Genomic DNA, 15283 nt, shown 5'->3' on the forward strand with positions numbered 1-15283 from the left:
TATTTTGGTCAGTTGTAGGCTCATTCAAATGTGATCATTCTTAGTTTCAAATTCAGATACAGTCATTTTTTTTATGCAAGTACTGTGCCATTCTCAAGATGCTGTGTAAAACAAAAAAAATTCTTTATTTTATAAACTGCAGGGCTTGACCTCGATCATAGTTTTTAGAAAAAGAGAAAATACAAGTTTCCAAAAGCAAAAAGTAAATATCCTATTTGTAGCTATATAATTTCTGTACTACAAAGCAAAAGAAAAGAAAACAAAAAGAGGAGAGTCCAAAATTAGTGTCCTCCAAGTCAGGTGCATAGAGAAGCCCTCTTCGCCCTCTTTCAAGGACGAGACTCGGGATCACTGTCGCCATCAGTACTGCTCTCACTGGAAGAATGTGACTCTAAGCCAAAATCATCGTCTCTGTCCTCGGTGTGTTTGGTCTCAGTATCCTCGCCAGTCAAGGTCCTCTTTGTAGACGATGAAGTGCCTATACTCGGGACTCGTTGTCTCTACTCTAACTCCGGCTCCGGCTCCAGCTCCGGCTTCGGCTCCAAGCACCTCTACCCCTACCTCTACCTCTGCTCTCACCCTTGCCGCATGCGGGGCCTGTCTGTCTCTCCTTCCCTCAGCTAGAAGGGTTGCCACAGGTGTAGCTGGTGCCGGCTGAGGCTGAAAGAGTTTGCAAGAAACAGAGTATTAGAGCATTTTGGTGTAGGAATAGTATGAATATAGTTCAAGGAAATCAGTGCATGTCAGATGAGGAAAATGGGATACCTGATGACCATGGTAGGTGAACAATGCCTCCTTCCTTTACACCATATGGACTAAGGAGTCAACTAATTGAAGGAGGCCATCCACGTAACCCATTGGCACCTGCAAGTGAGTTTGAGTATCAGCATACAGAAAAAGGAATGTGAAATACCAATAGCAGGACAAAGTGCATACCTACTGGATGTCAGGTTCCCTCACATACTCGGGCTTCTCCGGGCGCTCAAGCAAAATCTGGTGGGTTGTCCCGTTTGGTCGCTAGTATGTGATCATAGTTGGGATCATAGGGAGACCAGCTACATGGACGACGGGGGCAGTGCCCCCAACATCAGGCCCAGTCACATGAGCAGTGCCTCTAGCAACGGGTACATCTGCAGTGCCACCTGCACGAGCTCTGGTCAGAGGCGACATAAGATGGGTCTAGATGAATACAGTGTAGTCCCCTTCCTTATGGAACAGATCAACGTCTTGTCCTACCATGAATGTCATGATTGCCTCGATAGTAAGGTTATCGGCAGTCCTCATAGATAGCGGATGGGGAACATGAACAATGGGGTTGGGTAGGCCTAGGGTTTGGCGTACAAAGTGCTCCCCTAGGTACCAGGTCCTGCAGAAGGGACCCTCTAGCAGGATCCGCAACCAGGAGGTATCCCACGACCCGGTGTACTCATCCCTCGTCCCCGCAGGCATGACCACCCACGGTTGCCAAGTGACCTTCACACAGAGGATGCATAGTTGAAGCCAATTGTCAAAGTATGGGCCAAAGAAATAGAGATGGAATGAAATGGGTATGAGTTGCAGATTACCTTGCGTGTTATCACTGTATCGAAGAAGCAGTGATTGTAGGTGAAGGTGGTGACACTACGGTGCCGAGGGTAGCATCTTCCATTATAAAACCTCGAGTGAGGCACAACCATTGTCGCCTCATCTCTCAGGACCTGGGCAAGAGCGGAAAAGTAGGCGTATACCCAAAGTTGGAAGAAGAGAACAGTTTGTGAGTCAACAAGTTACAAATAGAAATAAAGGCAAAAAATGCAAAGCAGGAAGCATGATTTATAATAGAATTTGAAATGGAAGTGCAAGACATACCTCTTAGGCTCTCCAGTAGCTGCCAAACATGTTTTCCTTATTGCAGGAACTGGAGCTCATGTAGCCGTATAGGGTGGCGAGGCCAGCACCACCCCAGTCATAGTAGTGCACCTAGGGCAACACCACCACAACATTGAGCAGATACAGACCCACAGTATTCCACCTGTTCATGAACAAGGTGGTGCCGAGGAGATAGATCACAAATTTGTAGGTGTACTGCTCCATCTATTCTTCAATCTTTGGTTGGCTCTTGTGAAAGTGGTCATAGAACCAGCTGTACCTCACCATGGATGGTTTGTCCAATGGAGGGTGTGTTCCGATAAGATGAACCTAGGTGGCCTGCCACTGGCCTATGTCTAGATCAAAGGGAATCGGATCACCCTCTACTGTAGACGCGCCCACGGAGGGGGCCTCATGCTACAGTTCGGACTCGATTTGTGTCACGGTTCTTAATCTGAACCAAAGAGTCCAAATCTGGCAAATCATTTTGAGAAACAGATTTTTGAAAAAGTAGTGCCAAACATGGACTGCTTTGCCAGATACAGAGTCGCCACCTAAATATTTTAAAATGGGGAAATTTAGGAAACCCTGACTCGGTGCCGAAGGCCACATGTCCGTCATCACCGGAGTTGTCTCGGCTCGGGAGCTTGGGTACGATCGGGGAAGGTCAGCTATGAGCACCCCCTTTCGCCCGGTCCGAAGACCGGCCTCTACTAACCGTGATATCCGTTTTTGAAAACTTTATGTATTCTTAATCCAATTATTTAGCCTAGCATTACTATGTTATGCGCGCGGCAAATAAGTATAGACCAAATCGCCCAAATTGGAACAAAACATTTCATGTTTATTTTGAAAATGGTTTGCTACTCGCAAGTAGGCTAAAATACAGATTTTGCCACCCTCAAGTGGGCTTTTGGAAAAGATGGTTTTGCCACTATCCAGTGGGCTTAAAAAAAAATCGCAATTTTAACGCATTATCCCAACTTAAGCAATTTGACCTCCACCCACAGGCATTCAAGCAGTTTATCTCATGTAAGCACTTAGCCGCATGGCAAGCATACTGTCATGGCAACATTCATACGCACGCTGGATGCTAAAACATAACTACTTACATTGTACTCCGTGCCAAAACAATAAACTAGTTAGCAAATATGCATGTCCTAGTTCATGTTATTTTGCCTAATGCAACACATACAAGATGCAATTTTAGGTAGGCTCGGTTAACCTAAATATGGCATACGATATGCAACCAACTGATTCATGTATTCAATTTTGGAATTTGAAAATACGAATACGGTTAGTATGATGTACCGAGCCCGGTGCATGTCAACAAATGTATGAATGCACGCATGCATATCATAAGGCATGCTAATTTCGAAAATGCCCTAATCTACCATCATAAGCAGGTAAATAAAAGGGAAGAAAAAAATGGGGATTGGAAGACATACACACACTCACCCACACTTATTACATGTTTACCCTCACTCAGAGGGTCCGAATGAATATTACAGTCCCAAATAATAAACAAATAAAATTATTACAAAAATTTCTAATTTAAATTAAAAGAAAAGATGGCAAAGGAAAGAAGAGGACAGCCGTAGCCTCTGCCTCGGGATGCACGAATGGTGCATGCTCGAATCCGTCTCGCCCGAAAAACCCGTACTGTACTCATGCCGCCTCTGTTTGTACTGCCTTGTCTTTCTGAAAATTGCCAAAGTACTGGAGCAAGTTCCTTGCATCCTGCAGAGCACCACCGGCTGGACAGAATTACCACCGGCACTTCACAATTCCCATCGGCATTTTCTGGATTCCTCGGCACTCCAGATAGTGCCGGTCGGCACTAAATTCTGCCGGTCGGCAGAAACTTCCTGTAGAAGACAATTTGACAGCAAACAGAGAACAGACAGTGCATGACATGGAGTTTTTGGACACATGTAAGCATGGTCATACTTCCTATCATGTTTTGAACTCAAAGAAGCATGACCTTCGATCTTTGAGCCATCAATGGTGCATGATGACTCAAGGGATCAAATTTTCCACTTAATGTAAGGATGTATGCAACAAACACAATGAACTCCGAAACCTTATCATGGCTAAGTCAAAGGCCCCGGGGACCGAAAGTTAAGGCGCGTTACATCACTTGTGGTATGAACGCCCCTCAACTCTCACACTTGGTTTGACATCCCAAACCAAGTAATGCAATGCATGTTATGCAAAACATGGCTCAAAATGCAACATGATATCAACGTGCGAGGTATGCCAAGAATCATGCAACTAGTATGGCAAGCATGCAATATTAGACACACAAGACACAAATGTGATATAAACATGGACGCTTTGAGCAATAGAATCATTATGCTACAACAACATGTGAAGCAACCATGCATCAATCATGAAGCAATCATGCAAAGATGGCTTAAAATGGTAAAGGGGCAGACCCTCACCCTCCTCAAAACAGTGGCCAAAGGTGTCCGATAGATGGACCAATGTTCATGCCAACATGCAAGCCAAAAGTCCTATGGTTAAGGCACAAAAGGGAAACATTTCACTCTCATCAACATGACCACTCATGGCATGATTAAAACAAAGTAAAAAACAGAATTTTTACATGCAAAATGGAACCCCAAAACCTCCTAATATGACAGCTAAAAATACCTCCCATGAAACAAATGCACTAAGGCTCACTCCTAGGCATAAGAGGACACACCCTCAAAGCATGAAAGAGGTCATGCATGTACACATACAAACATGATTCTTGGGCTAAAATGTGGTCCTTGGTGATGTTAAAATCATGAGGGTAATCACAAACATGCATGCTAGAAGTCAACGTGCTCAAAGCTTTCAAGCCAAAATACAAAGCAACCCTAACAAACATGTCAAGCATGATCAAATGGATAACCAACAAACTTTAAGCATGGAAAAACAATACCACAAGCTTCATGGAACTAAGCCAACATACACAAGAATCATGGCCTAATCATGAGATGTACTTCTAAGCAAAATGGAGCAATACAAAGCAAGTATTACAAGCATACAAGGAGGCACAAATCCGACCAAAAACAGAGGTTTCATATGACCTAAAATACCTAAAAAAACTCTGAAATGAGGCCAAGGATCATCAAGCACACATGCTACCCTTTTGAGCTCAAAAAGCATGGAAACAAACCATGAGGGGAGAGGGGTGTCCCTCCCCTATACAAGACTTCAAACCATCTCTTTTTGGCACTAAAATACACTGATTTTCAGTGGTCAAAGGACCAAAACACTGAAGTGAACAAAACCTTATGAAAGAGGCACCAAAATGGATCAAACAAGGCTTAGAAGGGGGAGTTTGCACTCAAACCACAAAATGACCTTAATGAAAGTGCTAGAGCAGGAAAATACAAGCCCCTTTTATGTTATACACAAGAGCTAAAACAACAAGCTAGATAGGTAAAAAACTATTGCAAGTTTGGGGAATATAAATCAAGATGCTCACCCTTGAAGAACCTTTGAAGAACAAATGGTCTAGCCTCCTTCTTTGGATCAAAACCAGTCCAAAAACTCAAGAAACAACCCCCCAAGTCCCTCAATCTCGGAGTAAGGTGTAATGGTGTGTGTAATGGTGCAAAAGTAAGGTAAAAACCACCTTTTGAGCTAAGAAACACACACAAAGGAGGAGAGAGGGGGAGGTATAGAGATAATATGTATCTATATCTCAAAGGTCTGGTTTTTGGTTGCAAGAAGCTAACCTAGATCAAAGAGGAAGACCCTCCTCTTATAGGACTCCCTCTTGCAAAGCTTATTCAACAAGCTTGGCTAGAGGGAAATCCCTCCATACACGTGTATGGAGGGGGGAAGAGTTGGTGCCAGCTATCACAGCTGGCACAAAATATCTCCACAAAGTGGATGAACAGTGGTCGGCTGCCCAAAAATGCCATTTCGGCAAAAAACAGTGCCGACCGGCAACAAACTATGCCGACCGGCAATAAAATTTGCCGACCGGCAAACAAAAGTGCCGATGGCAGAAAAAGACCATCCGGTGGCCTCCAGCCACTGCCGGTGGTGTGTGGGGATGCCTCATAAGGCATTCCCTGCCCTTCCAAGGCAAAACACAAGTGTTTGGTGCAAAACCAGACACTAAACGGTCAAGTTCGGAGATCCAAAGGCAGGGTGCGCGAGCCGAGACCTCCGGGAACTCCGAACGAACACGATCATGGATGATCACCGAGTGTTCAAACGGTGACGTCCAAGTCTTGAGGACAGTCAAAAATGGGGTGTCTACATCTACTTGTAGCCCCGTGATCATGGAGAAGTCGTAGGGCGTCATCGTCATCTCCCCGGTAGTGGAGAAATGGAAGGAGTTGGTGGTGTCTGACTATCTCTCCATCAGGGCACCGAGCAAGGGTCAGCTCGCCTGCAGCCGTGAGAGCCTGGAGCAGAATAGGCTGAAGCTTGCCTCGTCTACCATCTCTCAAACCCGAGTGTGGAGCTCCTGGTACTAGTCTCTCATTGTCACGGCGCCATAACCCCTCCAGGCATAGGCGTTACCCTGTGTTGAAAGAGGAATTTGTTAAATGCATGGCCGACTAAAGGGTTATAATGAGTGTCAAAACAAAGTGCATAAAAGGAGCAAAAGGTCCTACCTTAGAAACGTCATGGAAGAGGTGCGAGGTACGCTCTTGCAAGAGGAAGTCCTCAGGTACGCTCCTGGCAAAGTTCTCAAATCTCAGCATGCCACTTGGGGCCATCGCGTGTGTATACAGGTGGTAAGTGGCTGGGTTGAATGGCCTCACCCTCAGTGGTGGTAACTTGGGCTCAGGGTCTGGAGGGTAAATCTCCTCTACGGCGATGTCAACGACAATATCCTTTGCTACCCCGTCTGTCTCCTCTATTATCGAGGCCTTCACACATGTGGCAGACAGAGGAATAGGCACCTCGAGAGGGGCATCATCACATGGAATATCATCAGCCATGGAGAATGTGGTGGGTGGTGAGAGAAAAATAAGAAAGATTAGGGAAATATGTGAAAAAAAACCCAAAATCAAACCCTAGGAGAGAGAAAATGAGAGGATAATTGAAAATGTGGAAGCAAGTTGTAGCGCCCGAACTTTCTCCTCGCACCCCCCCTTTCAGAGAGGGCGCGAATTGGTCTTACTACAGTTCAAACTCCCGTCACGATTCTGAATCTAATCTCACAAAGTGCAATGCGAGATTGATAAATCACCAAAGAGTCCAAATCTGGCAATTGGTTTTGAAAAATTAATTTTGAATCAAAAAGCGCTAAACATGGACTACTTTGCTAGATTATAGAGTCGCCACCTAAATATTTTATTTTTGGAAAATTTAGGAAACCCTGACTCACGCTAATGGCCACGTGTCCGTCACCACCAAAGTTGCCTCGGCTCGAGAGCTTGGGTACGAGAGGGAAATGTCCTGAAATGAGCACCCCCGCTTGCCCGACCAAACATCGGCCTCTACTAAGCATGATATGTTATTTTATAAACACATGTATTCTTGTTTTGATTATTAGCTAACTTACTATGTGATGTGCACAGCATACAAGTATAGACTAAATCGCCACTACTACAAAAATAGATAAAGATCACACTTTTTTTGTGTGATGTTTGTTATTTAATCACACCTTTTTAGTTTTATTAAAGTGTGATCTTTGGGAGTGTGATTAAAAGGGGTCATTTTTAATCACACTTTTTAAGTGTGATTAATAACATTTAGATCACACCTTTTAAGTGTGATTAAAAACATTTAGATCACACCTTTTAAGTGTGATTAATAAGATTTAGATCACACCTTTTAAGTGTGATTGATAAGATTTAGATCACACCTTTTAAGTGTGATTAAAAACATTTAGATCACACCTTTTAAGTGTGATTGATAAGATTTAGATCACACCTTTTAAGTGTGATTGATAATATTTAGATCACACCTTTTAAGTGTGATTAATAAGATTTAGATCACACCTTTTAAGTGTGATTGATAACATTTAGATCACACCTTTTAAGTGTGATTGATAAGATTTAGATCACACCTTTTAAGTGTGATTGATAACATTTAGATCACACCTTTTAAGTGTGATTAAAAACATTTAGATCACCCCTTTTAAGTGTGATTGATAATATTTAGATCACACCTTTTAAGTGTGATTAATAACATTTAGATCACACCTTTTAAGTGTGATTAAAAATATTTAGATCACACATTTTAAGTGTGATTAATATCATTTGGATCACACCTTTTAAGTGTGATTAAAAATATTTAGATCACATCTTTTAAGTGTGATTAATAACATTTAGATCACATCTTTTAAGTGTGATTAATAACTAATAAAACCTGTGATAATAAACATTTAGATCACAGATTTTGAGTGTGATTAATATCTAATAAAACACGTGATTAATAATCAGATAAAGTCACATGTTATATGCATTTGAAGAATGTAATACACACTATATACTATATTTTGAATCACAACCAAATATGGAATGGAATAACGTCATATATTTCATAAATAAAAGTTAAATGTTCAAAAAGTATATACCAAAGAATTAGTAAAAAGTTTTTAACTGTGCTTACATATATTAAAAAAAAAAAAAAAAAACTTGAAAAAACTAAGTTGTTGAATTCTTTGACCACATTTTGCATTTCTCCAATAAATTTCTGACCTGAAAAATAAAAACACAAATTAATTCAGAAACCGCTAGAAGCATATGAATAAACTTAATATTTTTGTAGAGACTTACAAAAGACAAAATCAAACATTTTCTCATCACACTGACTCTTCATCTCCTGCATCAATAGAAAAGGAATAACAACTTTGATTGTTACTAATATAAAATATTTGGATTACCATATATAAATATGACATATACATAGAATCAATAAATCCAAAATGAAAATCTTCAATGTATGAGCAGATATTTTAAAGTCATAAAATCAAATATACATAAAATCAAAAAATCTAAAATGAAATCTTGAAGTGATTATACAACTAAAGAAATTGTTGATTAGTAATTTAAAGAATGGAAATTATATCATACTTACATTGGATTTCAACTCATATTCTTTAGTACGAAATTAATCCATTCAACTCGCACTTCATCAAGTTCAGTTTCCGTGTAAGTCTTTTTTCCATTGAACTACAAGAGGTTATTTACAAACAATTTGATAATGAAGAAGATGTACAAGTATCATGAATATAATCGTAATAAAAGTTTAGAATTTATCTCACATTTTGTTTTCTTAGGATGCTTTGATCTCTAATGAGGTCTTTCATATACCGCATTACATAAAACCCACATTCCACGTTTGTAGGTTGTTGCGGGGACTATATAAAAGCATTTTTATTATTATTAGAAACTATATATAAAGTGTCATGATCAAGCTAAACAATCATTAGCATAATATAAGTATGATAAAATTAGAGAAAATGATATTGATTACCTGAACTACTTTCCAAACTGGATTGGTCCTCCTCCTCTTTTGGATAGTTTCATAAATTTTCAAAGCACTTTACAAAAGAAATTCCAAATGTCAAAATATTTTTAGAGTAACTCAAATTGCTTAAAAATGTACGAACTAGCCAAACTTACGTGTTTATTACAATTTCAGAGCTTGTGTTTATTTTAGAATTAATCGGATCAAGTAAGTACACAATCATCAATGTTAGATCAATGACTAACAATATCCAATGGTACCTACAATTGAACAAGTCACAAGTATAAGCTTAATAAGTTTATTATCATTTGAACACATGAAATAAATAGTTTTAGATAATTACCCAATATTATAAGGAATTAAAACCAATTGTTCTAGCATAGCCTCCTCTAATCTTCTTGCAAGCAACACTGATTTTGATTTCTCCCCGGCCATAGTTTTTCCACTAACGACACAAGGGTTAACAAATACAAATTGTTTCCTCCAATTGGAAGCCTTCAACACTTGATGGAGATGACTAATAAAATAAACAAATTTTAATTAAATTCGTAATTCATAAAATCTGCAGAAATAACTATTGATGTAGCAAATTTCCTTACCTTATGTACAACATGATACATGTAACAGATAATTCTTTTACATGACATATGTACTCCATGTCTACTCTTTGAAGTTGGATATTGATCTCCTCCCCAAATATGTCTTTCTCTAGTGGAATGTCTATGGCTTCATCATACTTGATATGCTCAACTAATGAAACAAAAGATTGAATGGACTCTTGATATTTTCCACATTCAACATTAATTGAAGCTCCCTAAGTTTAAAATTTTCAAAATAAACAAATATAAGTCAACTTTAACTTTAAGAAATTGTAATAAAGTTTTTAAGTTTAAATATTTTACCTCATCACCGACCAATACAAGATTTTTGGGCCAAGCAACAAAAAATCCCACTGCTTCTCCAACAATAAGCATTTCATCTGGGATAGGTATAGGAAGAGGGGCATCTTTTTGAATAACAACTTCAATAGACACACGTACATTGGATTCTCCTAATGGCACCGTATGAATGGCTTCATTGTGTTCAATTCTCTCATACACCGTACCATGAGCAACAATATTTTCAATGGAACCTATCGCAAGTTTACATGGTTTGCCCTATAACACAAAGTTAAAAATGTAACTTCTAATAATATCACTAGCGATATTAGAAATTATAAGAATTGGAACAAAACAACTCATGTTTGTTTTCGAAAATGGTTTGAAAGTGCCACCCTCAAGTGGGCTAAAGCGCGGATTTGCCACCCTTATGTGGGCTTTAAAACATGATTTTGCCACTTCGCAAAGTGGGCTTAAAACTCACAATCATCGAGTTGTTCCAATTCAGGAAATCAAGCCTTCACCCACAGGCATTCATTTAGTTAAATCACTTAAGCAAATAGCCTCATGGCAAGCATTCTATCATGGCAACACTCACACTCATGCAAGGATGCTAAAGCGTAAACATTTACAGTGTACTCCGAGCTAAAACAAAAGCTAGTTAGAAGTCATGCATGATCCTAACTATGTTAAGATACCTAATGCAACACGTGCAAAAATGCAACTAAATAGGCTCAGCTATCTAAAATGGCATATGAATGCAACAATTGATACACATATTCAAGTAGGTATTGAAATACGATGCAGTTTGAATGATGCGCCGAGCCCGGTGCATGCAATTCGAATGAATGATGCAAACATGGAAGCATAAGGTATGCTAATCAAAACGTGCCCTAATCTAGCCACTGAAAGCAGATAAATAAAAGGGAGGAAGATGTGGGGTTGGAAGACACGCACACACGCACACACCCTTATTACAACATTGCGCCCTCCCGATGGACGGTCCGAATAAATAAGCGAAGCTACACTAAGCTAAGCTAATTATTACAAACCAACTAATTAACTAATCTAGCTAATTAATTATTACAAACCGAATTGAAACTAGCTATGCTAAGCTAATTAGAATATTACAGAGATGAATTAAATTAGCTAAGCACATTAACTAATTAATTACAAAATCGGTAAATTACCTAGCTAAGCAAAGCAGTAAAAATGGCCTCGAGGGGAGGGAGACATGCATGCTCAGTTTGCTTCACCCGAAAATGCATTGTATTGCCACGAGTTGCCTCTGTTTGCACTCATGGTGATCTCAGAACATCATATGAACTTCCAGATTCCATCTGTCCCTAACACCGGAACATTTTGGACAATTTCTCCTGCAGGTGGCCGGCCGGCCACTTTAACTGGTCGGTAAGCTACCTCAACTGGCCGGCCGGCCACTTCTCTTTCCAGAACTCTACCTTTGCTGCAACAGAGAGCAACAGAGCCAAGACAATGTATTTGGCAAGACATGTGTGTACTACCACCCTTCTTGTCATGTCTCAAGCTCAAAGAAGTGTGGTACTTGGCTCTCAAGCCACCAACCAAGCATCTCAACGCATGATGGCCAAACAACCAAGCTTGTACAAGCTTTAGTGAATGCGCACATAAGACTCAAAGTGTCGTCACCCTATCATGCATGATCAAGGGTGACAACGACCAAGAAACGTGGCACGTTTCATCACTTTGAGTATGAAACGTGCTACATTTCTTGTGTTTGGATTAATGTTCGATTCAAACATATGCAATGCAACACACATATGTTATCTTGGCATGTTTTACTTTGCTCAATTCTTGTTTACTCATTTTAGCTTACCAATTAGTCCATTAATCGGTTAAGTTCAATGTGCAAAGTCCTCTAATTTGAAAGACGACCTAAGCTTCGAGTGCCTTGAGCATGAAGAAAGGATCATGCTATTGGTTAGTAGAAATTCTTGAGGGAGGATTAAAACCATTAGACATGAATGCCTCAAGTTCATGCTCAAGCCAACAAGGGGCTTAAGGCCACTTTCAAGGTGAATGAAAGTTTAAAACAATGGAGTGCAATGAAACATATTTCAGCACTAAGATAGCATGCTAAGTGACTAAAAAAACAATGCAAACAACTCATGTAATACATGCTCAAAACGCCAAATACATTAAGCTAGTGAAGAGCATCGCTCTAGAAGCATGCAATATCAAACTCAAAGGACCAAGCCAACTTTGGATAGACCTCAAATATGTCAAAACAAAGGCTAAAATGTGCTGAGACGATAGCATGAAAAGAAAGAAAATCATACTCATGTATTGGCTCATAAACAAGGCATAAAGTACATCTCTCAAAAGCTATGAAAGAGTGAAATAAGTGAGAGTGTGACTACACTATATACACTGAAATCACGTAAGAAATGAGGCTAAGGCATGCAAACAACTCAAGCAAAGCATGCTAGAGACTTTGAAACTCAAAGCTAGTCAAGGGCCTTTACACTACAACCATGCACAACAAGTCTCACATGGCCAAGACCACTTAAAATAGAGCTTAAACATGTCATAGTAAGGCCAAAAACATGCTGGAATGGAGCCAACACATGCTAGAATAATAGGCTACAACATCAAGTACACTAAGCTAGTGAGCATGATTACACTACAAATGTAAGAAGCAAAAAAGAGGAGCTCCAACCAGCCAAAAATAGAGTTAGTGCAGGTCCAAAAAGTCACAAAAACATGCCTGAACTAAGCTTCAAAAAGGGAGAAACACATACTCACTTGGTAGGCCACCAACACATGAAAGCAAGACAAGAGGAGAGGGGACCACCCCCTCCCATTTTGGACTTCAAAACCACCTTTCCACCACTGAAATTCCTTTGGAATTCAGTGGTTAAAGGGCCAAAAGGAGATGGTTTCAAAAGCTTTAAAGGATGGCCCAAAAGCTTAGCAAATAAGCAATGAAAGAGAGTGGACCACCCCTAAATGCAACAAGGACTCAAACCAACATTTTTAACACTTAAAAGTAGAGTTTTTTTTAGTTGACAACTAGGACAAAACAGCACGTAAAGGTGGCCCAAACTAGTGTACAAAAACAAGCTTAAAAGGGGGAAGAAGCTTACCCTTGAAGAACAGTAGCAAGACAGCAACAATTCTGAGCCAAAACAAAGTCTAGGACCTCAAATCAAGCTTCAATGGACCACAACTCCAAAGTGAAGGTGTTTGACTAGGTGTTTTAGTGCAAATATGTGAAGAAAACACATTTTTAAGCTCAATATAGCACAATATATAGAGAGAGAGTGAGAATTCTGCAGAGAGACAGATTTCAGCTCTGAAATTTGTGAACCTCTCTATAGGGGGAGGGACCTCCCCTTAGATAGAGCAAGCAAGCAAAAAGCTTGCTCCATCGGCCAGTTTGTGAGCAATAGCTGGCTCAAAAGATCTGAAAATATCTAAAAAGGAGAAAAATTGGCCGCCGGCCAGTTAAGGTGGTCGGCCGGCCACCTTCCCTAGCCGGCCGGCCACTCCAAGTGCCCTACAAGAGAGAAATGTGGCCGACAGATGCAAAAGTGGCCGTCTAGCCCTTCCCCTCGCTCAGGCAAGAGGGACCAAGGTTTGTCCCAAAAACCAAGGTCAAAACACAAAGTGTTAAGAGGCTCAAAGACAAGTCACTTGGCTGAGACCCTCGCCAAAACAAGCACAAACATGTGCAATCATCGAGTGCACAACCGATGACGTCAAACTCTTGAGGTCAGTCAAAAATGGGGTGTCTACACAAGTACACGAAAACCCCAAAATGAAAAACCCCAAAACTCGACCAAATCAATATCCAAGTTCAAAACGTAGAGGGCCAAAAGGGTTTTACAAAAAATGTTTGTGTGGGTCGTTGGGTAACGTGTATAGGATGGAAATCTAGAGAGAGAGAGAGAGAGAGAGAGAGAGGGTTTTAGGATGGTGTAGGTATGAAATAAGGGCCCAAAATGTGTTCTAATGGGCCACAGGTATGAAATCCTAAAACTGCCCCATAATCAGATCAATTGGCTGGCCGGCCAATACATTATATGGCCGCCCCTTCTTTTGGGTGGATGACTATCCCACAGTATTCTGAGGTGTTCTGGGGTGCTTTGAGGCATGGGTGTTCTTGTATTCATCTTAAAAATGGAAAATTGGAATGCTTAAGTTTGCTTCAGTTATAGAAAATTTGGAGATTTCATTCTGGATGCGTTCTCTTAGGTCCCACCGTGTCTCCAAAGTGTGAATGTGCCTTGACCTTGAGCTCAAGCAGGTTTTACCCTCTTTTTAGCATTTGAGAACCTTGACTATGAATTGAAGGTAAAATTTTGAAAAACAGAAAAAGAAAAGGAGGATCCCCGGCAGACCAGGGTTGTTTATCGCCATTTCCCCTATGAGGCATTTTCAAAGCCACCACTTTTTGTTTATCTTTTCTATTATGTTGCATATTATGTTGCATTGAACATGCACCGCATTGTATTTGGCATTCATATGCATTTATCTCATTGTATCCACCCTTATCACCCTTCAGTGTGATTTGGCTCATTTTTATCCTTTCTGCGCGAAGTGTAGTTTGGCTTGCACCATCCACCCTATCTGTGTGAAGCACAGTTTGGCATGGAGCTTTTACCTTTTCTACGTGAAGCATAGTTTGTCTTATACCCCTTTTATCCTTTCTGCGCGAAGCGTAGTTTGGCTTGCACCCTCTACCCTTTCTATGTGAAGCGTAGTTTGGCATGGAACTTTTACCCTTTCTGCATGAAGCATAGTTTGGCTTACACCCTCCACTCTTTCTGTGCGAAGTGTACTTTGGCATGGAGCTTTTACCCTTTCTGTGCGAAGCATAGTTTAGCTTGTACCCTTTTTACCCTTTTACCCTTTCTACGAGAAATGTAGTTTAGCTTATACCCCTCTTACCCTTTCTAGGCGAAGCGTAATTTGCCTTGCACCCTCCATCCTTTTTTGCACAAAGCATAGTTTGGCATGGAGCTTTTACCCTTTCTACACGAAGTGTAGTTTGGCTTGTACCCTTTTTACCTTTTTTATGCAAAGTGTAGTTTGGCATGAAGCTTTTACCCTTTCTGCACGAAGCGTAGTATGGCTTGTAC

The 15283-nt window shown here is 40.5% G+C and overlaps 1 protein-coding gene across 1 annotated transcript; it reads right to left on the bottom strand.

The window, feature by feature from the left end:
- Positions 1-8497: 8497 nt before the first annotated feature.
- Positions 8498-10259, bottom strand: LOC114317362 (uncharacterized). The gene is made up of 8 exons (XM_082906140.1): positions 10185-10259; positions 9882-10096; positions 9626-9799; positions 9438-9542; positions 9289-9355; positions 9077-9172; positions 8890-8984; positions 8498-8634 (listed from the first exon to the last, which is right to left on the bottom strand). The coding sequence occupies exons 1-7, from the start codon at positions 10254-10256 to the stop codon at positions 8898-8900; spliced, it is 816 nt and encodes a 271-aa protein (XP_082762266.1). The 5' UTR covers positions 10257-10259; the 3' UTR covers positions 8498-8634; positions 8890-8897.
- Between the last annotated feature and the right edge of the window lie 5024 nt (positions 10260-15283).

This window comes from Camellia sinensis, chromosome 14, assembly GCF_055761805.1.
Source record: "Camellia sinensis isolate YWXY chromosome 14, ASM5576180v1, whole genome shotgun sequence".
Taxonomy (NCBI): domain Eukaryota; kingdom Viridiplantae; phylum Streptophyta; class Magnoliopsida; order Ericales; family Theaceae; genus Camellia; species Camellia sinensis.